Here is a 26,502-nt window from a genome sequence, read left to right on the forward strand (position 1 = left end):
TAAAATTGGTAAAGTCTGCATGCTACACATCACTTGTTATCAAGTCAAATGAATGGGACAGAGTATAGGGCATTCAGAAAGATTTCCATTTATGTGTCAAAATATTGCATGTAAGAAGTTGATGTGTTAGTAAAGCTATGTTGACCAGAGAAACAGAATCAGTGGAGATATATACTAAGAGATTTGTTACAAAGAATTGACTTAATTGATCGTGATGGTTGGCTGGACAATTCCAAAATTGACAGAGCAGGCCATCAGGAGAGGCAGCTGGAACTCTCAAGCTGAAGCTGCTCCCTACAGGTGAATTTTTTTTTTTTTTAGGGAATCCTCAGGCTGCTGTCTATGGGGTCGCACAGAGTTGGACACGACTGAAGCGACTTAGCAGCAGCAGCAGCAGTCTGTTCTTAAGATCCTTCACCTGATTAAATCTGGCTGACCAAATTATCTAAGATAATATCCCTTATATAAAATCAATGGACTATGGACTTTAGTCATATCTACAAAAATACCTTTCCAGCAACAATAAATGTTTGATTGAGGGGACTTTAGCCTTACTCCAGTTTACATATAAAACTGACCATCAAAGATGGTATTCCACATCAGTCATTGGAGATAGTGTTGACATAATTGTCCATCCATTTCAAAGAAAAATGAAGTCAAATTTCTTCTCAATACAAAAGAGTATATTCTTGATGAAATTAAACTGTTTCAGGTGAGACAACCATGAAAATCATGAGCTTCAATGATTAGGTAAACATTTCTTCCCAAAATTTTCTTCCTATCAGCTTTCTGCTTTCCCAGAGAGCTCTGTAATCCTTCTGCCTCAGGAATCAACAGCAGTACCCACGAAAGTGTGCAAAATGTTAACAAATATCAGATTGATGCCATGCTAGTTAAGTGACAGGTCAGGGTGAGCACAAGCCTACCTAAAGAAGCTTTTATGTTTAAAAGCATCCTTTCACCACCTTGCTGATGGTGTTGGGTATTGTATTATAACCTAGTATTTCCTTAGTGCTAAGGCTTGCTTTCCTCTGGAGAAGGAAACGGCAATGCACTCCAGTATTCTTGCCTGGAGAATCCCATGGACGGAGGAGCCTGGTGGGCTACAGTCCACAGGATCGCAAAGAGTCGGCTTGCTTCAGTGGATCTTTCAACAGTTGTGTTCTGTTTGTGCCTTCCACGAGTCAGGCATCGTAGTGACTCGATGGATGTACAATTAAAGCACTCCTAGTAAGAGAAACAACAGTACCAACACTGTTCTCAACCCACGCCTTCCAATTTGTTTTATAAAATTAGAAGTATCTTAAGTGGCCAGTATTACATGTGGGTGACTTTATCACACTGTCTTCTCTAAAAGTCCTAGTTATTGAAGATGACTGCCTTCAACTGTAACAAATTCATTCTGACCATGGCTTAAAAGCCATCTATTAGTAGTAGCAAGTTAGAATTCTTCTCAGTACCAAGAATTATTTATCCTTCTGTACAAAAATATACAAATACATAATTTTGTACTTAATAGAAGCATTATTTCTCTAAGAGGCTATTTTATTTATGATTTTTCCTTAGCTCCAAATGTTTGTACCATTTCAAATTAATGGGGAAAAAAGAGAGATGATATTTTAATTGTTATCAGTGCTGTTCAACTCCTTAAGGTTTAAGAACTTGTTGGTTTACACTGAGTCCTCAGTGTCTCAGAAAAGTCATATGGTCTTATGACAGGCATTATTTGTTTTATAATAATGTGTCATGTTGATGAGCTATGTTGAAACTCAGATGAAAGGAAAGTTATTCACATTAAAAATTTATACATATCACACTCAGTCATGATGCACAGGGCTTCTCTTATTACCTGTACGCTCTGTGTACTGGAAAATCAGCTCAGAGGCCATCACTGAGTACTGCAATCCGTGTCCAAGTTATCACAGAGATAGATTTTCTTCATGCGATAGTATGGAACCTAATGCAAAACAAATATGCCTTGAGATGTTTTCGAGAGATGAAAACCTAGTATTTTCAGCTGAAGTACAGTGGCTTTGGCGTTCTCTTTCTTTGCCCAAAGGAATCACTGACCTTGAATGAATGATGGAGCATAAATTTTTAGATTGACTGTTCTTGATTTATAGGCAAGCCTTTTCTGGACTGTGAGGAAAAATGATCCTTGCTATTTTTGATTATTTCTTCATCGTTCATATTTTATATTCTGCATCTGCCCTGAGGCTATTTTCAAGGATACAATTTTGTAAACTGGAAAAAATAAATGAGAATATATGAAAAATAATTTGATTTCTTGCTGGAATCTTCCAACCCTTTGGGCCAAAATAACAGTAATTACCACAACAATCACAGAAAATATAAAGCATGTTTATTATTGTTGAAATTTTGCTAAAACTTTTAAAACCCATGAAAAATACTTGTTATTCAGTAACTTTTTTTTCCCTTCTGTGGAAAATTCTTTCACAGGACTGGAGAAAGGAAGTCAGTACAGTTTCCAGGTGTCAGCCATGACAGTCAATGGCACTGGGCCACCTTCCAACTGGTTCACAGCAGAGACGCCAGAGAACGATCTTGATGGTAAGACCTCTCCCCATCACTGCCACTCTGATATCTGTCTTCTTTTTCACTTCAGCTTCAAAGAATACCTCTAAAAAATTGATGAAATTCCATATTAAGGATGTTTCTTCTTCCTGTATCTTTTGATGCAAAACAAAACAAATATAAAAACCCTGAATGAATAGTCTTCAGCCATGCCATATGAATATAAATTAATTATAGTCTTCATAGCAGATCACCTTTTTTCAAAAAATTTGAAATGACCTTTTTTCTATTTGTTTTATTTGAAGTAATTGATCTTAACCATGTTCTTCAGAGGAATGCCTGCAATTTCTGATAATAAGCATAAAATGTAATTATTTTACATAGCTTCTCTGGCTCTTTTATGATACTTCTGCAAATAGCAATATGTATTTTTGACTAGCTTATGATATGATCGTTAATGTTTGGCACTTTTTTTACATAAAGGATAGTCTGCCCTATTTTCTTAATTGATAGTTATCTGAAATACTTGTGGATGAAATATTGAGGTTCATATAAAATCACATATCAGTGCATTCAATATAACAAAATCTTCAAAATTATCAGATGAGAAGTACTTCTTAAAATAAAAAGCATCATGACTAAATATGAGAATAAAATTCAAGAGAATGGGGTAATGGAAGCAATGGAAAAATAAATAATAGAATAAACAAAAATATAAATAATAAAGTAGAAATATACTCTGGAGAAGTACAGATACATGAAGTAGAAATTTATAAAAAATGAAAGATACTTGAAAAAGAAGGAAGTTAAAATCAGTAGACTTAAAACTAGGTGATCCAAACTGGGACCAAGAAAAAAGTAGCTAAAAGAATAAACACATGTGTACTGAAAATATGATGGCTACCTAACTAATTGGAAATGGAATCCACGTACTTCTTCAGTGACAGACCTGAAAATATTCAAGTTACTGGGAACTGACAATTCTCTGTCTCTCTCTGTTCTCTCATTTTTCTCTCTCCCTCTCTCCTCTCCATCACCATTTCTCAAATCTGTTCTCCCTTGCTCTTCCCTAGGCTCCTTCTTTGAATTTTCTTCCTCCTTGATCTTTCCTGTCTTCCCTGTCTAAATAACTCACTGCCATCCAGTTGTTTTAATATAGTCACAGTCTTGGTTTTATAACATGATTATCCTGGCAGTAAAACAACCAACAAATACTATTTCCACAATATTGATAATCACTGCTATGTAATAGCACATTAATTCAAAGAACATTTACAGAAAGTTTTCCTAACATCAGGCATTGTACTGAGCTCTGAGGATATAATATAAGAAAGATATGATTATTTTCCTTGTATAGCTTAGAAAGACAAACATTCTGAATGAAGTCATAGGGAATAATCATTGTTATAGTACGAATCTGGTTGAATATTGGCAGTATCCTATAGTTCAACTTAGGATGGATGGCTAAATAGAATGATAGATGGACAAACAGACGGATATAGAGAAGATTTGTATTTAAAATTGAGACCTGAAGCATCAACAAGAATTATCACTGCAAAGCATACATTAAAAACTGAGGAGAAGGCAAACTAAATGCAAGTTTGAAGTCAACATAGGTCATAGTACTACTATTCAGTTCAGTTCAGTTCAGTCACTCAGTCGTGTCTGACTCTTTGTGACCCCATGAATCGCAGCACGCCAGGCTTCCCTGTCCATCACCAACTCCCAGAGTTAACTCAGACTCACGTCCATCGAGTCAGTGATGCCATCCAGCCATCTCATCCTCTGTCATCCCCTTCTCCTCCTGCCCCCAATCCCTCCCAGCATCAGAGTCTTTTCCAATGAGTCAACTCTTCACATGAGGTGGCCAAAGTACTAGAGTTTAAGCTTCAGCATCATTCCCTCCAGAGAAATCCCAGGGCTGATTTCCTTCAGAATGGACTGGTTGGATCTCCTTGCAGTCCAAGGGACTCTCAAGAGTCTTCTCCAACACCACAGTTCAAAAGCATCAATTCTTCGGTGCTCAGCCTTCTTCACAGTCCAACTCTCACATCCATACATGACCACAGGAAAAACCATAGCCTTGACTAGACTGCTATTAGGGTCTGAAATAAAGACCATCAAAGCTGAAACACAGAGATGGCACACAATTACTTTTGCCAGAAAGGCAGATTCTACGTTTGGCAAGACCAAAATAAGAATTTGAACTTTATCCTAAGAGTATCATTAAAGCTATAACCTGCTGTATCCTAAGCAAGCCATGAAAGAATTTTTTTAAAACTACTGACAGTTATGTTTGCATTTTGAAGAGAATACCCTGTTTAAAACCCAAAACCTGTATTAGAAGTAAACCCTGATGCTGGGAAAGATTGAAGGAGGGAGAAAAAGGGGACGACAGAGGATGAGATAGTTGGATGGCATCACCGACTTGATAGACTTGAGTTTGAGCAAGCTCCAGGAGTTGGTGATGGACAGGGAGGCCTGGCCTGCTGCAGTTCATGGGGTTGCAAAGAGTCGGACACGGCTGAGTAACTGAACTGATACGTGGGCCAATTCAGGACTGTCTTACAATAAAGTACCTTGAGCCTTAGAAAATAAATATTATTTAACTTGTCTTAGATGAATCAAGGAGTCATGGAGCTACATCAAGTCACACTTGGCAGAATGTATACCCTTCAGTAATGGATTAGGGAAGTTTAAATCATGTGTTCATTAATTCAACATATATTTCTTCTTGAAAGTTTTTCTATACCAGGCATTATTTTAGGTTCTAGGGGCAAAACAAGAAACAAAGCCACTACTCTCAGAGAGTATAAATTTTATCAAGGTAGAAATGGTAGTGACAAATGATGTGGAAAAAAAGGAAGTATGGCAGAAGGTATAGCAAATGATGAGGGAATACTCTTTTATGTAGGGATTTGAGAAGATCTCTCAGATTAGGCAAAATGTGAGCACAGATCTTGAGAAAGTGAGGGAGACAGCTATGCGAATAGTTCAGACAAGAGCCCCTGGTGCAAAAGGAACAGCAAGAGTAGACATCCAGAGACTGGAGCCCCGTTGGTGTCTGAAGTATGACAAGGAGGTCAGGAGAGCTGGGCCCAAAGTCACGAGTACATGATTGGTCTCATGTGAAAAATACAAGGATGGCTAGAATGTGTTACAGGAATACTTCATTTCTCTAGTTCACTTGAGAAATTACTTTTAACCTTAATATATTGTGTTTTTACTCTCTTCTCTCCATTGTAGTATACATTGTTATCTTTATTTTTTATTTTTTTTGCTTTTTTTAAATTATTTTTTTAATTTTACTTTACCATACTGTATTGGTTTTGTCATACATTGACATGAATCCACCACGGGTGTACATGAGTTCCCAATATTTAAAGAGCAAGTTAAGCTAAGAAAATTAAGCTCACTGGATCTCACTCTGCTGGCAGCTGTGGAGCTGATACTCAAGACCAGGTTGGGTGAGTCAATGTCCTGTCCAGTTTATCAAAGCTAAGTGTCCATGAATCCTGTAGAACTGACCCAGTGATGATAAAAATAGTGATTCAAGGCCAAAGATTCTAAGAAATGAGGTCCTATCATTTACCCAAACTTAAGGGACTATGTCTCTTACTGGAAGGAGTGAAAATAAACAAAGTGGAGGTGCTGAAGTTCTCATAAAATACCTGGGATGAATGGGATGCTCCTCTGACTTACTTGCTCCTACTCCTTGCTCTGAATGACTCACATTGTAAGAAGAACCAAACATAAAATCGCAGCTCCTGGGATGGCACAAAACTCCCACTTAACTACATTCTTTTCATATCCCTTGGATCTAAGTAGACTCCATCTCATACATCTCTTTTAAAAAATTTTTTTTAATTTTTTTTTATTTATTTAATTTCATTTTTGGCTGTGCTGGGTCTTCATTGCTCTGTGAGGGCTTTCTCTAGCTGCGGTGAGCAGGCTTCTCATTGCAGTGGCCTCTCTTGTTGAACAGCACAGGCTCTGGAGGACACAGGCTTCAGCAGTTGCATCGCGTGGGCTCAGTAGTTGTGGCACCTGGGCTTAGTTGCCCTGCAGCATGTGGGATATTCCTGGGCTAAGGATCAAACTGATGTCCCCTGCATTGCAGGGTGAATTCTAAACCACTGCACTACGAGGGAAGCCGATTTTGTACATCTATGCTAATCAAGGACCTCTATGCAGAGCTCATGCATAGAGTCTTAATAAATGCTATTTCTTTGGATGTTTGAACTGTACCATATTTTTAGCTTAATAGTTATCTCTCTTCTGCATGCAGCATTTCTCCCTAAGTTTCTCCTTATTTGAGTACTGATTCAGTACCTATGATGTGCCGAGTAATGGGCGGTACAAATGTGAAAAACAGGAATAACTCTCTTGAGGCATTTACAATGGCTGCAGTGATTGAGCAGGCTTCATAAGAACAAGTAGTACTTAAACTAGAAACTTCAGGGAAAGGGGACTGACAGCTAGGATTATAGGAAAGGGTGTGTAGGACAGAATAGTAAACATTCTTCAAAAAGTATGGCTTAAGAAAAAGCACGTCTATCATTATTAGTTCAGAATTCATCCTCACTCCTACTCCTTTACCAACCAATTATCTGAACACATTTCAACACATTTCATCTGTTGCCTCTTCACTCATTCTTTCACATCTTCACTGGGTTAAAATTGTTTAGACTTTTGGATTAAAATTGTTTAAACAGTTATCGTGGACCATAAGAACTGGCCATGAGCATTAGCAATCTGATAAAATGTAAATACAAATTAATAGAAGAAAGCTAGTGGAGTCCATACATCTTGTACATAATGCTGTTATACTTTATGATTTGAGATAATTAGGGTTTCCCAGGTGGAACAGTGGTAAAGAATCCACCTGCAATCGGGGAGATGTGGGTTCAGTCCCTGGACTGGGAAGATCCCCTGGATAAGGAAATAGCAAACCATTCCATTATGCTTGCCTGGACAATTCCATGGAAGAGGAGTCTGGTAAGCTACAGTCCATTAGGTTGCAAAGAGTTGGACACAACGGAGTGACTGAGTATGCATGCACCTGTTCTCTACTCCTTGAGATCATTAGCCTTTAAAACAGAGTGGAAACTAATAGTCAGAGCATTTAACTGTAGAAGTTTGGGGCAGATGAGTTTCACTTGCTTTGTAAAGCACTGTTTTCACTTGCTGCATGAAAAAACCAAACATTTGATCCTAAGGCTTTCTCAACTTCTTGACCCATAATCTCTTTTCACTAAAATACTCCCTGAAACTCAATCTGATTGCTCTTCCTTCCTCTGGTTTTTCTTCATTTGACTGCATCATTCAAGTATTAAAAAGTGTAATTAATTCTTGGGTAAGAATTAAATTTGGATAAATGGACAAGCTCAGAAGTGGTCGCTGCTGCTACTGCTGCTGCTAAGTCGCTTCAGTCATGTCCGACTCTGTGCGACCCTATAGACGGCAGCTCATCAGGCTCCCCTGTCCCTGGGATTCTCCAGGCAAGAACACTGGAGTGGGTTGCCATTTCCTTCTCCAATGCATGAAAGTGAAAAGTCAAAGTGAAGTCGCTCAGTTGTGCCCGACTCTTAGCGACCCCATGGACTGCAGCCTACCAGGCTCCTCCATCCATGGGATTTTCCAGGCAAGAGTACTGAAGTGGTTGCCACTGCCTTCTCCGAAAGTGATCGCTGCTGCTACTGCTGCTGCTACGTCGCTTCAGTCATGTCCGACTCTGTGCGACCCTATAGACGGCAGCTCATCAGGCTCCCCTGTCCCTGGGATTCTCCAGGCAAGAACACTGGAATGGGTTGCCATTTCCTTCTCCAATGCATAAAAGTGAAAAGTCAAAGTGAAGTCGCTCAGTCGTGTCCGACTCCCAGCGACCCCATGGACTGCAGCCTACCAGGCTTCTCCATCCATGGGATTTTCCCGGCAAGAGTACTGGAGTGGTTGCCATTGCCTTCTCCGAAAGTGGTTGCTAGTAGCCCCAAAAGAATATGCAGCTTGATGGCTTTCTCTCTATCTGAAAATATAGAAATAGCATAGAATATGGAATCTGTATAGAATCTATAGAATAAACATATACATATATTTAAGCTAGGGGGGGTTTCTTTAAATATTCATCTGAGATTTTAACTTATTCAAGTAAATGTTTAATTTATAAATTCAGATTAAGATGACTTTTATCAGAGTTTTCAAGGCTAAGCTTTCTGAAGTCAGATTTCCATATAGAATGGCTTTGATTTCTGTTAAGCTTTTGGATAAGGAGCAAGCAATCTTTGAGAAGACCACTTGAAATAAGAGGCATTCTTTGCTGTAACAAGAGAAATCTGCACTGGGAGGGAGGCCCGGTGCTGGACCTTCTAAGTACATGTTATTGGATAGCTGCCTCTCCTTGCTTTCCAGTCTCCTTGTGAACTCAAAGTGTGATTTATTCATTAGGGTGATAACTTTAAGCCTTGCAAGTCAGTTCAACAGAAGCAGTGATGCATATAGACAGCTGAAAGCAATGAAAGCCATTCCCTCTCTTTCTATGACTTCTGTAGTTTCTCTTGCCTTCTCTGTTTGGCTTAAGCTGTGTGAAGATCAATATTAATATGTTAAGTGACATAAGCAAATTCTGCTTCCTGGATTCTTACATAAGGAAATTATCTGAGGGTGATGGAAGGGTGGTGGGGTGGGAAGCACTGGGCAAAATATATTTAGTGAGGCATTATTTATGATATTCAAATTTAGAAATGACTTTGATATCATACAATTAAGAATGTGTGTAAACTGTGTAATGATTATTCAATATAATCTGGCTATTAAAATAATGCTTAAATTTTTTAAAAAAAAGCAGTAATTTGGAGAAATACTCCAGTTCCTTATGGATTACCCTTTTAATTAAGATGTTTTGTTAAAGTAATTATAGAGCCAAACCTCACTGTTTGTTCAGGGTTCCCTGAAAGCATGTTTGCTATTACTAACAGCTGGGAAGTTTTAAAATATTTATTTTGCATCTCAAAATTTCAGCTTAAAAAAACAAAATCATTAGAATTCCCCAAAGCTCTTATGTAAATGTCTTGCATAGGATATGAAGGAATTTTTGATTAAGTTCAGCAAGGCATTCTCCAGGAAACAGCATGGGTATCCATTTGTGCTGCTTAAAAATAAAATTAAAGTGAACAGGTAGAAATTGTTATATAAATCAATAATGATATAAATTAAACCCTTACCATAAAATGGAGGAGCTTGGCTAGCAAAAATTACCAATGCAGAGAATCCTGAAATTGCAACAGTGATGTAAGCAAAAATTCTGAATCTAAGAACAGGCTCCAATTTCCCACCCCCAGGAAATAGATAATTAGCCCTATTAGCCTGATCAGTTCAGTTCAGTTGCTCAGTCATGTCCGACTCTTTGCGACCCCATGAAATGCAGAACGCCAGGCCTCCCTGTCCATCACCAACTCCTGGAGTTCACCCAAACTCATGTGCATCAAGTCGGTGATGCCATCCAGCCATCTAATCCTCTGTTGTCCCCTTCTCCTCCTGCCCCCAATCCCTCCCAGCATCAGGGTCTTTTCCAATGAGTCAACTCTTTGCATGAGGTGGCCAAAGTATTGGAATTTCAGCCTCAGCATCAGTCCTTCCAATGAACACCCAGAACTGGTCTCCTTTAGGATGGACTGGTTGGATCTCCTTGCAGTCCAGGGGACTCTCAAGAGTCTTCTCTAACACCACAGTTCAAAAGCATCAATTCTTTGGTGCTCAGCTTTCTTCACAGTCCAACTCTCACATCCATACATGACCTCTGGAAAAACCATAGCCTTGACTAGACGGATCTTTGTTGGCAAAGTAATATCTCTGCTTTTTAATATGCTATCTAGGTTGGTCATAACTTTACTCCCAAGGAGCAAGTGTCTTTTAGGTAATGGTAAAGTGGGATTACTGCAAATTCACTTCATTTGCAAAATGAGCCACAATAGAACTTCCATCTTTTGGAATCTGCATTATAGGGGTGATACTCCCTGGGCACATGGCATTGAGGAAGAACACATTAAAGTTTATTTTAAGAATAATCATAAACTCTAAGATGATTGGATTACCCAGGAAGTATCATATGCATTCAAAAAATAGACTCTGAAAGGTGGAGCATCTCCAGGCAGAAGAATGAGAAATGAGAAAAACAAGTTTTTGACTAATTTCAAGAAATTAAATCAAGAGTAGAAAAAGAAAAGAAACAAGGAAGAAAGAAGAGGAGAATACATGGAAGAGTTGTGGTAGGCTGCATAATGCACCCCCCAACCCCAGCCCCGGCTGAGAACTCTCCATGTCCCTGAATTCTCTAGGTGGACCCACTGTGGTTGGGTGTTTTTGCATGCATGCAAGCTAAGTCGCTTCAGTCGTGTCCAACTGTGCAACCCCATGGACTGGAGCCCGCCAGGCTCCTCTGTTCATGGGATTTTTCAGGCAAGAATACTGAAGTGGGTTGCCATTTCCTTCTCCAAAAGAGTTCTTAGAAGAAGGAAACAGGAAGATCAGAATGACAGGAGGCGTGACAACACATATACATATTCATACATACACATATGAAATGGGCAAATAAGTTTATATTGATAACTACCAATATTCCAGGCATGAAACTTCAAATCTCAAATATACAACACTTAAGCAATCAAAGCATGTAAACAAGGTTCTTTCCAAAAAATTCAAAAGGCCAATCCAGATTTGAGAAATAATTTATTTAAATGATTAGAAAAAAATAAAAGCTTTAAACATGACAAGTATATAGTCATTGAAATGAAATGTTACTGGATGTGTTAAATAATATAGTAAACATAGGTGAAAACAAAATTAACACATGGTGATAGATAAAAGAGAGAAAATTCTAAAGACATTAAACATGAAATAAGAAAATTTAGCATGCATCAATCATAATCCCCAAAGAAAATAAAGAATGGAGAAGTTATTTTTCAAAAGATAAGAAGTGAGAATTTTCCAGAATTGATGAAATACATGGATTATCAGACTCAGGAATAATGCTTTAGCTTTGATATATTGAACAGTACAGAGATAAAGACAAAAAGAAGAGCTTAAAGTGCCCCAAAGAGAGATTACTTATCTAGGAAGTATAATTATATTGATGAAGAATTCCCAATAGTAACAATTAAACCAAGAAGCAATGAAATATCTGCAAAGTGCTGACAAAAAATTTCCATCATCCCCAAATTGTATAGCCAACTGAATAATTATACAAGGAAAGGAGAAACATAAACACCCTTCACATATAAAGAAAGAGTTTATCACCACTGTCTTTTTTGTAAAGGCCCATACTTTAAAAAAAAAGATAAAAAGAAAATCATTAGAAGTATGATTAGAGAAAGTATTAGCAAAATAATGTAATATATGGACATATCTGAACAAATTATGACTTTATAAAACAAAAATTTTAATAGTTTGGAAAGTTAACAAAAAGTTGACAAAAATAAGGTGGTAAAGGATAGGAGATCATGGAGATTAAACAGTTTAGAGATTTTTTTTTTAATGTTCTTATGAAAAGTAAAGATATCATTAATTCTACATTTCAAGTTTCATATCCTTTCAAAATTGAAAAATGGCAAGTTTAAGGATATAGAGTGTATAATTTCTTATTCGGTAGAGGAGAAAAAAAAATGGTGGAGGAGAGTGCTTTAGCCTATTCAAACAAAATTATGAAGAAAACTAATTGTTTGTTACAAATAAATAGGAAATTAAAAGTGTATAATAAAATGACATAAATCCTCATATAGTAATAACAATAAACATAAATGGATTAAGCTTACCAGTTAAAGGATAGATTATTAACTGAGATTTTAAAACATCAAGATATATGATATTTATAATCAGCAAATATAAAATATTAAGCTGTGAAAGAATTAGAATAAAGGGATGGAGTAAAAATGCTAATCATTCTAACAGAAAATAAATATAGATTTATCTTTGGTAGTTTTCTAAAAGCCAAATATATCTTTTGGGACAGAGAGTTACTCCTCGATAAAAAGATTAACTTATAAAAATATGTAAATTATAAAGAAATACATAATAGTTATAAAGATATGGCTTTTATATAACATACATTTATACTGTTTAAACAAATCTTGATGGATCTTTATGGACAAATTTAGAAAGCCACTGTAACATTTGAATATACTTTTGTTATAGAAGCAGTAAATATGTAGTATTGCAGGTGGAAACTATACACCACAGAGCAACACAGGCCTTACCATCCAAAGATTATCAGACTATTGCTCTAAACATCCTAATACATATCATTTAATTCCCTATGGTAGAGTTAAATGATGATTGGAAGTGATTGTCCACTGCAATAAACAAGCAACATTCACAGTTTGTAGAAGTGTGACAAGGAAGAAGATATCCATTGCTGAGAACAAGCACTGCCAATAGAAATGAAACATTAGTATGTATCAGAACTGGAAAGAGAGAGTGTGCGTATGTCATTGGCTTTCTCTAATTCTCTGTTAAAAAAAAAATCATTATATATATATTTATATATATATATGTATGTATATATAGGCTGTTAAGGACTGGAGCTAAACTCTAACAAAATGATCCATAATATGCAGCATACTAAATAGAGAACAGATATGTCAAAGTCCCAACAACTTGGCAACGCCATGTCCATAGAACCTGGTACACAGTAGCAATCATTTTCATTTTCAGGAGCCAGAGGAGACAAATCTTGCTGGTCACCAAGACAAAATGACATTAATAACTGTACTTTTGTGTTGTTTCAACATCAAAAATTTAAAAATGTTTTTCTAAAAAGTTTTCATATAGTTATATAAAATTGTGGTGATTTTATATGTAATGAGTTGTACATAATGATAATTGTATTGAACCTCATAGGAAACGTAGACTTTGTTTCTATATTTTTGAGCACTTTGTGCCAGGAACTATTCTAATTATTGGCATTATAGAGAATTTATGGAAAGAGATGAGACAAAGAATAATGAAATAGGTAGCGAAGCAAGTGACCTTAAACCCTATGGGGGAAAAAAATGAGATTATTAGGAGATGAAGAGTTTAGGTAAAGATTGCAATTTTAAAATATGATAGCCAAAGAAGTCTGAAGTTGAAAATTAGATAGCAAAACCTGAAGAGGGGCAGGGAGGAAGGCATATCTGAGGGAGAGCTTCCCAGAGGTATACCAAGTGCAATGCCCTGCGCCCAGAGTATGTCTGTCACGTCTGGGGAAAAGTCAGGGTCCCATGCAGAGTAAATGGCTGGGGCGAGGTGAGCAAGGGGGAAAGCGGTAGGAGACGAGGACAGAGAACTAAGGGCACAAAGGGGTGGGTCACATGTGACCCTTTAGGCCATTGTAAAGAACCTGGTCTTCCAGTGTGGTGCGGGAAGACTTAATGATATTTGCGTCACATCATCTTACTTGTTTGACATCATCTTATTTGTATTTTATTTGTTTACACACATGTTCACACTGTCTTTGTGCAGGTTTATTTTAAATACTGGTGGCTTCTCATCTCTCGATATAAATTTCTCCACAGTCTTTGTCCAAAACCTCAGACTTATATACCCTATTTGGCTGGTGTCTATGCACGTGACTAATAGGCACCTTGCATTTAACATGACCAAAGAATTTGTCTGTTTTTCCTCAGTTCATTATATCCTTCACCAGTGGCCCAAGCTAAAGATCTGGGAGTTATCATGGAACCTCTTCCTTACACAGCCCTGTTGATTCTGCCTCTCAAATGTCCAAATACTTACACTTCATCTCCACCATGGTCATCCATGCTAAGTCGCTTCAGTCGGGTCTAATTCTTTGTGACTCTATGGACTATAGGCCACTAGGCTTCTCTGTCCATGGGGTTCTTCAACCAAGAATACTGGAGCGGGTTGCCATGCCCTTCTCCAGAGGATATTCCTAACCCAGGTTTTGAAACCTCATCTCTTGCATCTCCTCCATTGGCAGGCGGGCTCTTTACCTCTAGCACCACCTGAAAAGTGACAAGTGTAAACATACTTTTAGGGTCTGCTAATTTTTTTTAATTGAAAAAAATGGTTTTAAAATACACATTAAATATCATTCGCCATTTTTAAGTGTACAGTTCACTGGCATTACGTATAGACACACTGTTGTATAACATCACTATCATGCTTTTCCAAACCACTTTTAATCTTGAAAAACAATGCTTCATTACTCTTCCCTCTTCCCCAGCTCCTTGCAATCACCATTCTACTTTGTTTTTTACTAATTTGACAACTTTAAGTATCTCATCTGCATATCTGAGGTTATTGATATTTCTCCCGGCAATCTTGATTCAGCTTGTACTTCTTCCAGCCCAGCATATCTCATGATGTACTCTGCATATAAGGTAAATAAACAGGGTGAAAATATACAGCCTTGATGTACTCCTTTTCCTATTTGGAACCAGTCTGTTGTTCCATGTCCCGTTCTAACTGTTGCTTCCTGACCTGCATATAGGTTTCTCAAGAGGCAGGTCAGGTGGTCTGGTATTCCAATCTCTTTCAGAATTTTCCACAGTTTATTGTGATCCACACAGTCAAAGGTTTTAGCATACTCAATAAAGCAGAAATAGATGTTTTTCTGGAACTCTCTTGCTTTTTCCATGATCCAGCGGATGTTGGCAATTTGATCTCTGGTTCCTCTGCCTTTTCTAAGACCAGCTTGAACATCAGGAAATTCACGGTTCACGTATTTCTGAAGCCTGGCTTGGAGAATTTTGAGCATTACTTTATTAGCGTGTTAGATGAGTGCAATTGTGCGGTAGTTTGAGCATTCTTTGGCATTGCATTTTTTTGGGATAGGAATGAAAACTGACCTTTTCCAGTTCTGTGGCCACTGGTGAGTTTTCCAAATTTGCTGGCATATTGAGTGCAGCACTTTCACAGCATCATCTTTTAGAGTTTGAAATAGCTCAACTGGAATTCCATCACCTCCACTAGCTTTGTTTATAGTGATGCTTCCTAAGGTCCACTTGACTTCACATTCCAGGATGTCTTGCTCTAGGTGAGTGATCACACACACATCATAATTATCTGGTTCATGAAGATCTTTTTTATACAGTTCTTCCGTGTATTCTTGCCACCTCTTCTTAATATCTTCTGCTTCTGTTAGGTCCATACCATTTCTGTCCTTTATCGAGCCCATCTTTGCATGAAATGTTCCCTTGGTATCTCTAATTTTCTTGTAGAGATCTCTAGTCTTTCCCATTCTATTGTTTTCCTCTATTTCTTTGCACTGATCACTGAGGAAGGCTTTCTTATCTCTCCTTGCTCTTCTTTGGAACTCTGCATTCAAATGGATATATCTTTCCTTTTTCCTTTGCTTTTCACTTCTCTTCTTTTCCCAGCTATTTGTAAGGCCTCCCCAGATGGCCATTTTGCTTTTTTGCATTTCTTTTTCTTGGGGATGGTCTTGACCCCTGTCTCCTGTACAGTGTCATGAACCTCCATCCATAGTTCATCAGGCACTCTATCTATCAGATCTAGTCCCTTAAATCTATTTCTCACTTCCCCTGTATAATCATAAGGGATTTGATTTAGGTCATACCTGAATGGTCTAGTTGTTTTCCTTACTTTCTTCAATTTAAGTCTGAATTTGGCAATAAGGAGTTCATGATCTGAGCCACAGTCAGCTCCTGGTCTTGTTTTTGTGACTATATAGAGCTTCTCTGTCTTGGGCTGCAAAGAATATAATCAATCTGATTTCAGTGTTGACCATCTGGTGATGTCCATGTGTAGAATCTTACCTTGTGTTGTTGGAAGAGGGTGTTAGCTATGACCAGTGCATTCTCTTGGCAAAACTCTATTAGCCTTTGCCCTGCTTCATTCCATATTCCAAGGCCAAATTTGCCTGTTACTCCAGGTATTTCTTGACTTCCTACTTTTACATTCCAGTCCCCTATAATGAAAAGGACATCTTTTGGGGGTGTTAGTTCTAGAAAGTCTTGTAGGTCTTCATAGAACCGTTCAACTTCAGCTTCTTTAGCATTACTGGTCATGGCATAGACTTGGATTACCATGATATTGAACAGTTTGCCTTGGAAATGAACAGAGATCATTCTGTCGTTTTTGAGATTGCATCAAAGTACTGCATTTCAGACTCTTTTGTTGACCATGATAGCTACTCCATTTCTTCTAAGGGATTCTTGCCCACAGTAGTAGATATAATGGTCATATGAGTTAAATTCACCCATTCCAGTCCTTTTTTGTTTGCTTAATCCTAAAATGTCAATGTTCGCTCTTGCCATCTCCTGTTTGACCACTTTCAATTTACCTTGATTCATGGAACTAACATTCCAGATTCATGTGCAATATTGCTATTTATAGCATTGGATTGCTTCCATCACCAGTCACATCCACAACTGGGTGTTGTTTTTGCTTTGGCTCCATCTCTTCTTTCTTTCTGGAGTTATTTTTTCCTACTGACCTCTAGTACATATTCGGTATGTACCCACCTGGGGAGTTCATCTTTCAGTGTCCTATCTTTTTGCCTTTTCATACCATTCATTAAGTTCTCAAGGCAAGAATACTGAAGTGGTTTGCCATTCCCTTCTCCAGTGGACCACATTTTGTCAGAACTCTCCACCAAGACCCATCCGTCTTGGGTGGCCCTACATGGCGTGGCTCATAGTTTCATTGAGTTAGACAAAGCTGTGGTCCATGTGATTAGATTGGTTAGTTTCCTGTGATTGTGGTTTTCAGTCTGTCTGCCCTCTGATGGGGAAGTATAAGAGGCTTATGGAAGCTTCCTGATGGGAGAGACTGACTGAGAGGTAAACTGGGTCTTGTTCTGATGGGCAGGGCCATGCTCAGTAATTCTTTAATGAAATTTTCTCTTGATGGGTGGGGCTGTGTTCCCTCCCTACAATTTACCTTGGGCCAAACTGTGGTGGAGGTAATGAAGATAATAGTGACCTTCAAAAGATCCCATGCATGTACTGCTACACTCAGTGCCCCCAGCCCTGCAGCAGGCCACCGCTGACCCATGCCTCTGCTGGAGACTCCTGGACACTCACAGGCAAGTCTGGGTCATTTTGAACATAGGGTATAATTATCTTTTTTGAATCTCTGCTTGAATTCCTTCAAGAATATACCCGGGAGTAGAATTGCTAGATCATATGGTAATTTTACTTGTAACATCTTGAAGGACTGCCGTATTGTTTTCCATAGCAGCTGCACCATTGATATTCTCACTGGGTGGCTGCTTCTTCATCTTCTTCATATAACTTCTATGGTTAAGCACAATGACCTTCAGTTTCTTCAGGTACTAAGCTCACTCTTATTCTGGAGGTTTTGTAGCAGTTATTCTTTCTGTCTGTAAAGCTTTCCACACTGAGGTTTACTTGACTGACTCTTTCAGATCATTCTCCTTAGATTCTTCCATGGATACCTTCCTTGGTGTGTCATATATAAAATTCAGTTTTATCCTGTATCCTAGCTTTCTAAGACCTCAAAGTCTCTTTTTTTATTCTTAAATTTTTTGGCCTTATGTTCCCCAAAACTCTATTCCCAGTACATAAAACTATGACTGACCCATTGAAAATACACATTAATTGTTGAAATGTCACTGGCATTAGCCTGGTAAATTTCCCTGCTGCTGCTATGTCACTTCAGTCATGTCCGACTCGATGTGACCCCATAGACGGCAGCCCACCAGGCTCCCTCGTCCCTGGGATTCTCCAGGCAAGAACACTGGAGTGGGTTGCCATTTCCTTCTCCAATGCATGAAAGTGAAAACTAAAAGTGAAGTCACTTAGTCATGTCTGACTCTTAGCAACGCCATGGACTGCAGCCTACCAGTCTCCTCTCCCCATGGGATTTTCCAGGCAAGAGTACTGGAATGGGTTGCTATTGCTATATGTGAACATTACTCATTAGTGAAAATCTGTGTCATCACTCAGAGAATAATAATTATTCTTTATAAATTAATAAAAACAAGGCAGAATTCATAATTCCATAGTCAATCAGGAATGGCAGTTAAACTAGTTATCTTGACTCTGGTAGAAATTTGCAGCCTTGTTAATTTGGATGTTCTTTGGTTTCAAATTATTTCAGTAATTACCTTACTGCTTCTCTGTGCTTTAAATATGCAGTCTTTATCCTAGAGGTATTTATAAAATCTTTCATGAACTTGCAGACAGCAAATTTTAGTTTTGGTATTCAAATAAAGAGTACTCACATCACTTACCTTTCATAGCAAATTTTATAAATCAATGTTTTATAGTTCATCCCAGTAGTAACCACTTTCATAATCTGTAAGCTCAGCTGTGTAAGACAAAATTCATGCTGGTGACATAAAAGGAAATTTTTCTGTCTTTATTTTGAAAAGTGAGTAGGTAGGTACAAATGGGTTATTCCAGATTATAAACAATCTCCTAACACAGTTATTTTTATAAGGTCATACATTTTCAATGACATAAGTCTAATACTTGACAGACACCATTCCTTCTGGCCCAGTGATGTTAACTGTGTGCCAAGAGTCCATTAAAAGTTTAGATGAGAGGTAGTATATACTCTTATGTATCAACACACTTTTTTTTTTTTTATCATGTCAGAAAGTATTTAGAGGTTTGGATCTAGGATTGAAACTCCTCTTATGAAGTGACGATTAAAGGTGAGTCATGTACTGTCAGCCCCTCTTCTTCAAGAGCCCGTTTGTGCGCTCATTTCCAGGGTATCCTTAAAGCTTTGACAGATGTAATTCTGTGGGTATTAATTTAACTAACTTTCAGGAGAGATGCTCTAAGGCTTTCAGAAAAACAGATCAATATTTATTCTGAAAATACTTTTTTTTAATTCTCAAAGATGTTGAATGTTGTCACTCAAATCATTAGGCTTTTCTATCATTTTGAAAATGTCGTAAATGAACCTCAAATGAGATTAGACAGATTATCTTGTTGTTTCAAAAATTATTGCAATCAGATATGCCAAACAGAATTCATTGGAGAATCCATTACACTGCAAGGACACTGGAAAGTCTCCATGGCAACTGGATCAAAAAGTATTAATTAACCCCTTCATCTCTTTTATTGCTTTCAGTTAGAGTTTACGGGGAGAAGTTCTTCTCAAACATTGTGTTCTGTTGTTAGGTTTATATATGCAATTTGAGATGATTTTTTTACACCTTTGTATATTATATCTTTGGCAACTTCCAGGCAGACCAATAGTACCTTATCCTTTTTGTTCACAAATGAGTATCATCAAAGGAGAAGATACCCATTTCCTTAGAAGATAGAGTTGATGTAGCATCTTTAGAATGTATCATTTTTTGAAAAGCTGTTAGTATGATATCTACTTTAAAAGCTTCAATGAAAGACATATTCCCATATATCATTTAATCCAGTAGGAGATTTTATTGAAAATGGATAAAATTGGTGGTGGGTATTAAAAGATGCTTACTCCTTGGAAGAAAAGTTATGACCAACCTAGATAGTATATTCAAAAGCAGAGACATTACTTTGCCGACTAAGGTCCAGCTAGTTAAGGCTATGGTTTTTCCAGTAGTCATGTATGGATGTGAGAGTCGGACTGTGAAGAGGGCTGAGCACCAAAGAATTGATGCTTTTGAAGTGTGGTGTTGGAGAAGACTCTTGAGAGTCCCTTGGACTGCAAGGAGATCCAACCAGTCCATTCTGAAGGAGATCAACCCTGGGATTTCTCTGGAGGGAATGATGCTAAAGCAGAAACTCCAGTACTTTGGCCACCTCATGTGAAGAGTTGACTCATTGGAAAAGACTCTGGTGCTGAGAAGGATTGGGGACAGGAGGAGAAGGGGACGACCGAGGATGAGATGGCTGGATGGCATCACTGACTCGATGGACAGGAGTCTGAGTGAACTCTGGGAGTTGGTGATGGACAGGGAGGCCTGGCGTGCTGCGATTCATGGGGTCGCAAAGAGTCGGACACGACTGAGAGACTGAACTGACTGACTGACTGAACTGATTGCATCACCTTTTGCTTTATACCAATGAAAAAGATAAACTGTAATATTATCATTAATCATCAAATTCTCTTACATATTTAACGTGTTACCTTCAGAGCTTTTCACTTATGAAAGAAGTAATAAACAGACAGAATACAGTTGAAATCACTAAGATTTTTGAGTACTTACCAATTGTCAAGAACTGTGCAAAGCACTAAATGAACTATTAAAGTTTAGATGGAGAATGTTCTTTCTTAAATTTCTTCCTAGAGTTCATGTTTGATTTTCAAAGACTAGGCTACAGGTACCTGTATTAAACCTATCAAAATATGTATCACGGTATATTGTAACTGCCTTTTCTCTTGTCTGTCTTTCCCATTAAACTATTAATATAAATGCCGAGAGTACAGGTTTTATGTCTGCCATATTTATTCTCCTGTAATCTGATCGTCATGAGTACCTAACCTTTATACCTCAAACCTGGGAAGCAATTTAGTAGTATTTATTAGAATTATGATTAGTGTCCAGAAAATACCTCATTTCTTTAGAGATAGGATCATAGGGAGCATGGTGACATAAAAACTAGAATGTCAGTTTCTTAATTGCAACCCTCAGTCTCTTTAAAAAATTTTACATCAGGATAGCAAGTGCATTTTCTCTCTAGTAGCTAACATCAGTTGGTTCTATTCAAGACTGGAGTGTTGCAGTACTTTATTTCATTAAATCTTTTCCCCGGCATATGAGACCCTTACTATCTTTACCTTCATTCTGCACATGAGGAAACTTTGACTTAGAGAGGATCAATCAGGTTTTAAGATTTCATATCTCATGAGTATCCAATACAAATTTGAATGCTTCTCTTGATTACTTCCAGAGCTCAAGCTTTGATTCAATCAGTATTTGTAATGCCAGTTTAATTCGTAGGTAAACTCAGAGAAGATAATTTGAGAAGAACATACAGCTAGTAAATGGCAGAGCCTAGTATTAAACCAGACGTGCACACTGCAGAGTCTGTGTGGCTTTAATCCAAACCGCTGTCTCATTTCTTTAATAATAAATACACTTTTCACAGATGCAATAAACCATGGGTCAAGTACAATCCCATTCATGCTGAGCAAATCATGGCCCTAAATTGTTTATCCTGACAATTTCTCAGGAAAGGACTGTTACACTTATTTTCATCTCTAGTTAAATCAGAGTAAATAATCCTTGGGCAAGACAGTTTTTAACATTTCATATCCCTTTCTATTATTCTTACATCTGCCTTGATTTTACCCCTTATTAATGATACCTAAGCAAAGAGTTGGACACGACTGAGCGACTGAACTGAACTGAACTGAATGAGAAATATTTTGCCTTATCATCCTGTTCATGGATTCTCACAGCAAGAATACTGCAGTGGTTAGCCATTTCCTCCTCCAGTGAAATTAATTTTAGACATGAAACTAAAAGATGCTTGTTCCCTGGAAGGGAAGCTATGACAAACCTAGGCAGCATATTCAAAAGCAGAGACATCACTTTACCAACAAAGATCTGCATAGTCAAAGCTATGGTTTTTTTCAGTAGTCATGTGCAGATGTGAGAGTTGGCCCATAAAGAAGGTTTAGCAGTGAAGATTTGATGCTTGTAAATTATGGTGCTGGAGAAGACTCATGAGACCATTGGACTGCAAGGAGATCAAACTAGTCAGTTCTAAAGGAAATGAACCCTGAATATTCATTGGAAGGACTGATGCTGAAGCTGAAGCTCCTATACTTTGGCTACCTGATGCGAAGAGCCAACATGTTGGAAAAGACCCCGATGCTGGGAAAGACTGAAGGAGAAAGAAGGGGGAGGCAGAGGCTGAGATGGTTAGAGAGCATCACCGACTCAATGGACATGAGTTTGATTTAACTCTGGGAAATACTAAAGGACAGAGGAGCCTGTTGTGCTGCAGACCGTGGGGTTGCAAACAGTCAGACATGACTTAGGAGAAATATATGAGAAAAAAAGAAGCTTAACAGAAAAAAAAAACTGTTAGAATAAAGATAATGTGATGCTGCAATGCCTCTGGAGGGAATTCAGTATCCTCTTGTGCTTAAATTCTGTGAAAGTCAAATCAAACATGGAAATCACATCAGAGGCTGATACCAGAAGGAACTTGGGCAATAAGTGATAAGTCAAGTGGGCCTTGGAAAGCATCGCTATGAACAAAGCTAGTGGAGGTAATGAAATTCCAGTTGAGCTGTTTCAAATCCTGAAAGATGATGATGTGAAAGTGCTGCATTCAATATGCCAGCAAATTTGGAAAACTCAGCAGTGGCCACAGGACTGGAAAAGGTCAGTTTTCATTCCAATCCCAAAAAATGCAATGCCAAAGAATGCTCAAACTACCGCACAATTGCACTCATCTCACATGCTAGTAAAGTAATGCTCAAAATTCTCCAAGCCAGGCTTCAGCAATACGTGAGCCATGAACTTCCTGATGTTCAAGCTGGTTTTAGAAAAAAGCAGAGGAACCAGAGATCAAACTGCCAACATCCACTGGATCATGGAAAAAGCAAGAAAGTTCCAGAAAAACATCTATTTCTGCTTTATTGACTACACCAAAGCCTTTGACTGTGTGGATCACAATAAACTGTGGAAAATTCTGAAAGAGATGGGAATACCAGACTACCTAACCTGCCTCTTGAGAAATCTGTATGCAGGTCAGGAAGCAGCAATTAGAACTGGACATAGAACAACAGACTGGTTCCAAATAGGAAAAGGAGTACGTCAAGGCTGTATATTGTCACCCTGCTTATTTAACTTACATGCAGAGTGCATCATGAGAAACCCTGGACTGGAAGAAACACAAGCTGGAATCAAGATTGCTGGGAGAAATATCAATCACCTCAGATATGCAGATGCCACCACCCTTATGGCAGAAAATGAAGAGGAACTAAAAAGCCTCTTGATGAAAGTGAAAGTGGAGAATGAAAAAGTTGGCCTAAAGCTCAACATTCAGAAAAGGAAGATCATGGCATCTGGTCCCATCACTTCATGGGAAATAGATGGGGAAACAGTGGAAACAGTGTCAGACTTTATTTTGGGGGGCTCCAAAATCACTGCAGATGGTGACTGCAGCCATGAAATTAAAAGATGCTTACTCCTTGGAAGAAAAGTTATGACCAACCTAGATAGTATATTCAAAAGCAGAGACATTACTTTGCCAACTAAGGTCCATCTAGTCAAGGCTATGGTTTTTCCTGTGGTCATGTATGGATGTGAGAGTTGGACTGTGAAGAGGGCTGAACACCGAAGAATTGATGCTTTTGAAGTGTGGTGTTGGAGAAGACTTTTGAGAGTCCCTTGGACTGCAAGGAGATCCAACCAGTCCATTCTGAAGGAGATCAGCCCTGGGATTTCTTTGGAAGGAATGATGCTAACGCTGAAACTCCAGTACTTTGGCCACCTCATGCGAAGAGCTGACTCATTGGAAAAGACTCTGATGCTGGGAGGGATTGGGGGCAGGAGGAGAAGGGGACGAAGGAGGAGAGGATGAGATGGCTGGATGGCATCACTGACTCAATGGATGTGAGTCTGAGTGAACTCTGGGAGTTGGTGACGGACAGGGAGGCCTGGCGTGCTGCGATTCATGGGGTCACAAAGAGTCAGACACGACTGAGCGACTGAACTGAACTGAACTGGAACATGATGTTAAGCCTTGTTTAAGTGGTACGTTTTACTGTGCTCTGTGTTCTAATATGAAAGATGCTGATAGTCCTCCTTTTGAATTCTAGAGTCTCAAGTTCCTGACCAGCCAAGCTCTCTTCATGTGAGGCCCCAGACCAACTGCATCATCATGAGTTGGACCCCTCCTTTAAACCCAAACATTGTGGTGCGAGGTTACATCATTGGATATGGTGTTGGGAGCCCTTATGCTGAGACAGTACGTGTGGACAGTAAACAGCGCTACTATTCCATTGAGAGGTTAGGTAAGTAGCTGTGAATTTTTTTCTCATAAAGAAAAGAAATGATTTATATTTAATTATTCTCTTTTGGAAAATTGTTCTTTGGAATTTGATGTCAATTTATTACAGATATCCATAACTCTTTTTCTATCTATCAGTCTACTCACTTATCCTTCTGTACACATACATGCTTTTTTTTTTTCTGGACTTTGAGTTGAGGAATTTTATCTAGACAGATACAGAGAAGTGGGTGACCTGGTGTGTACCCTGCCTGTGTCATAAGAATACAGTGCATTGGAACATTTTTTTTTTCTTTTTCCTCTGTCAATGGAGACTTCTAATCTTAACAATTCTTACAAAAAGAGTCAGCATATAATTTTTCTCACTAGAAAGTTACTGTTGACTTTTCTTCAATTTTGAATTATACAGTCTCATTATCTTTTTTTCCCGGTAGTATTTATAGACCAAACTTGGTGGCTATCATGACAACAAGATTTTTTAAAAAAGAATTTTCAATCAAGCCAGTAACTTGGAGCAATCAAACTCCTCTCCTCTTAGTTCAAGTTCTTTTACTGTGTTTTACCTCATTTTGCTGAACATAATAATTCTAATGTGATGTTTCTGAATTCATTGAAAATCTGTTTATTCAGAGTTAACATATATAAAGTTTTCATATTCATTTTATATCAGATTTTCCATAATGCAATAAGAGATTATATCATTAGCAGAGGGAAATAAAATGAATCTTTGTCATATGTAGGGTGCCAGCAAGTTAAACAGTTGTCATAAAGCAGAAGGCAAGTTGATTCTACCTGTTGATTTAACATGATATTATTTGCACTGACGTACAGTGACCTTCTCAGTGGAAAGGCAGCCTGATTGGATTGCTACTTATTTGCAATGTCTCTCAGGAACAGCGTTAGTGATGAGAAGCCTGATTTGAATTTGAATAGCTAAAATGCAGTAGCAAGGAAAGGTTTTGTCAGTGCTAGAGGAAATCTGCACTGACCCATTCTCTCAGTAATTGCTTCAAATACTAATAAGAGGAGCACCTTCTGCAAATCTGCACAATTTTAGTTAGCTTGGCATTTGGAAATAATATTCCCTCCATCAGTCCCTGAGTTTGAATGCAGAGGCAATCACAAAATTCATATTTTATGGCCTTCAAACCTATGTCAGGGGACTCTGATTTTTTCCGTTATGCAGTATACCACACCATCTCTGACAGTTCATCTCGGTGCCATGCTCCAGAGGGAGAGAAGCCTGTGGTAGTACACAGGCTCTCGAACAAAGAGGTCATGATGCCAACTCACAGTGAAGTCATGAAGAAAAGCTGCGTTGTTTCACCATGTGCTTTTGATAATGGTGCTGCTTATTACAAGGAGACTCTCCCATGAGTTTCCAAGTCTAGTAAAGTTGAGGCATTTGAGAGATTAATACTGTGGCTGCTGCTGCTGCTAAGTCGCTTCAGTGTCTGACTCTGTGCGACCCCATAGACTGCAGCCCACCAGGCTCTGCCGTCACTGGGATTCTCCAGGCAAGAACACTGGAGTGGGTTGCCATTTCCTTCTCCAATGCAGGAAAGTGAAAACTAAAAGTGAAGCCGCTCAGTTGTGTCCGACTCTTCACGACCCCATGGACTGCAGCCCACCAGGCTCCTCTGTCCATGGGATTTTCCAGGCAAGAGTACTGGACTGGGGTGCCATTGCCTTCTTCATAATACTGTTGCAAATGTTTGCAAAAGCTTAAAGAAGAGATTTTTCCATTGTAAGATATGTTTTAAAGAGCTAGGAAAACTTATAAAGGTAAAAATGGAATCGGAACCTGTCTCAGTGATAAATAAACATGAGTATGCGCGGTAAATATCGGAAAAGCAAAGTTACACACATACAGCCACTCCCTCCACCCCCACCCCACCCCACCCCCCGCCACCACACACATATGTATTTAAATTCTGTTAAAACTTTAAACATAGTACCATGTCTTAACATAGGGTTTCCCTGGTGGCTCAGATGGTAAAGGATTCACCTGCAGTGCAGGAGACCTGGGTTCAGTCCCTGGGTTGAGAAGATCCCCTGGGAGAAGGGA

The 26,502-nt window shown here is 38.4% G+C and overlaps 1 protein-coding gene across 1 annotated transcript in view; it reads left to right on the forward strand.

Annotated features, from left to right (window-relative positions):
* LOC108633779 (netrin receptor DCC-like) overlaps nt 1-25,811 on the forward strand; it is a 39,227-nt gene extending 13,416 nt beyond the window's left edge. The window contains exons 3-5 of the mRNA XM_018039361.1: nt 2,461-2,571; nt 24,244-24,438; nt 25,621-25,811. Coding sequence (XP_017894850.1) covers nt 2,461-2,571; nt 24,244-24,438; nt 25,621-25,811 — 497 coding nt within the window. The remainder of the gene's footprint in view (nt 1-2,460; nt 2,572-24,243; nt 24,439-25,620) is intronic.

Source organism: Capra hircus, chromosome 24 (assembly GCF_001704415.2).
Source record: "Capra hircus breed San Clemente chromosome 24, ASM170441v1, whole genome shotgun sequence".
Lineage (NCBI taxonomy): Eukaryota > Metazoa > Chordata > Mammalia > Artiodactyla > Bovidae > Capra > Capra hircus.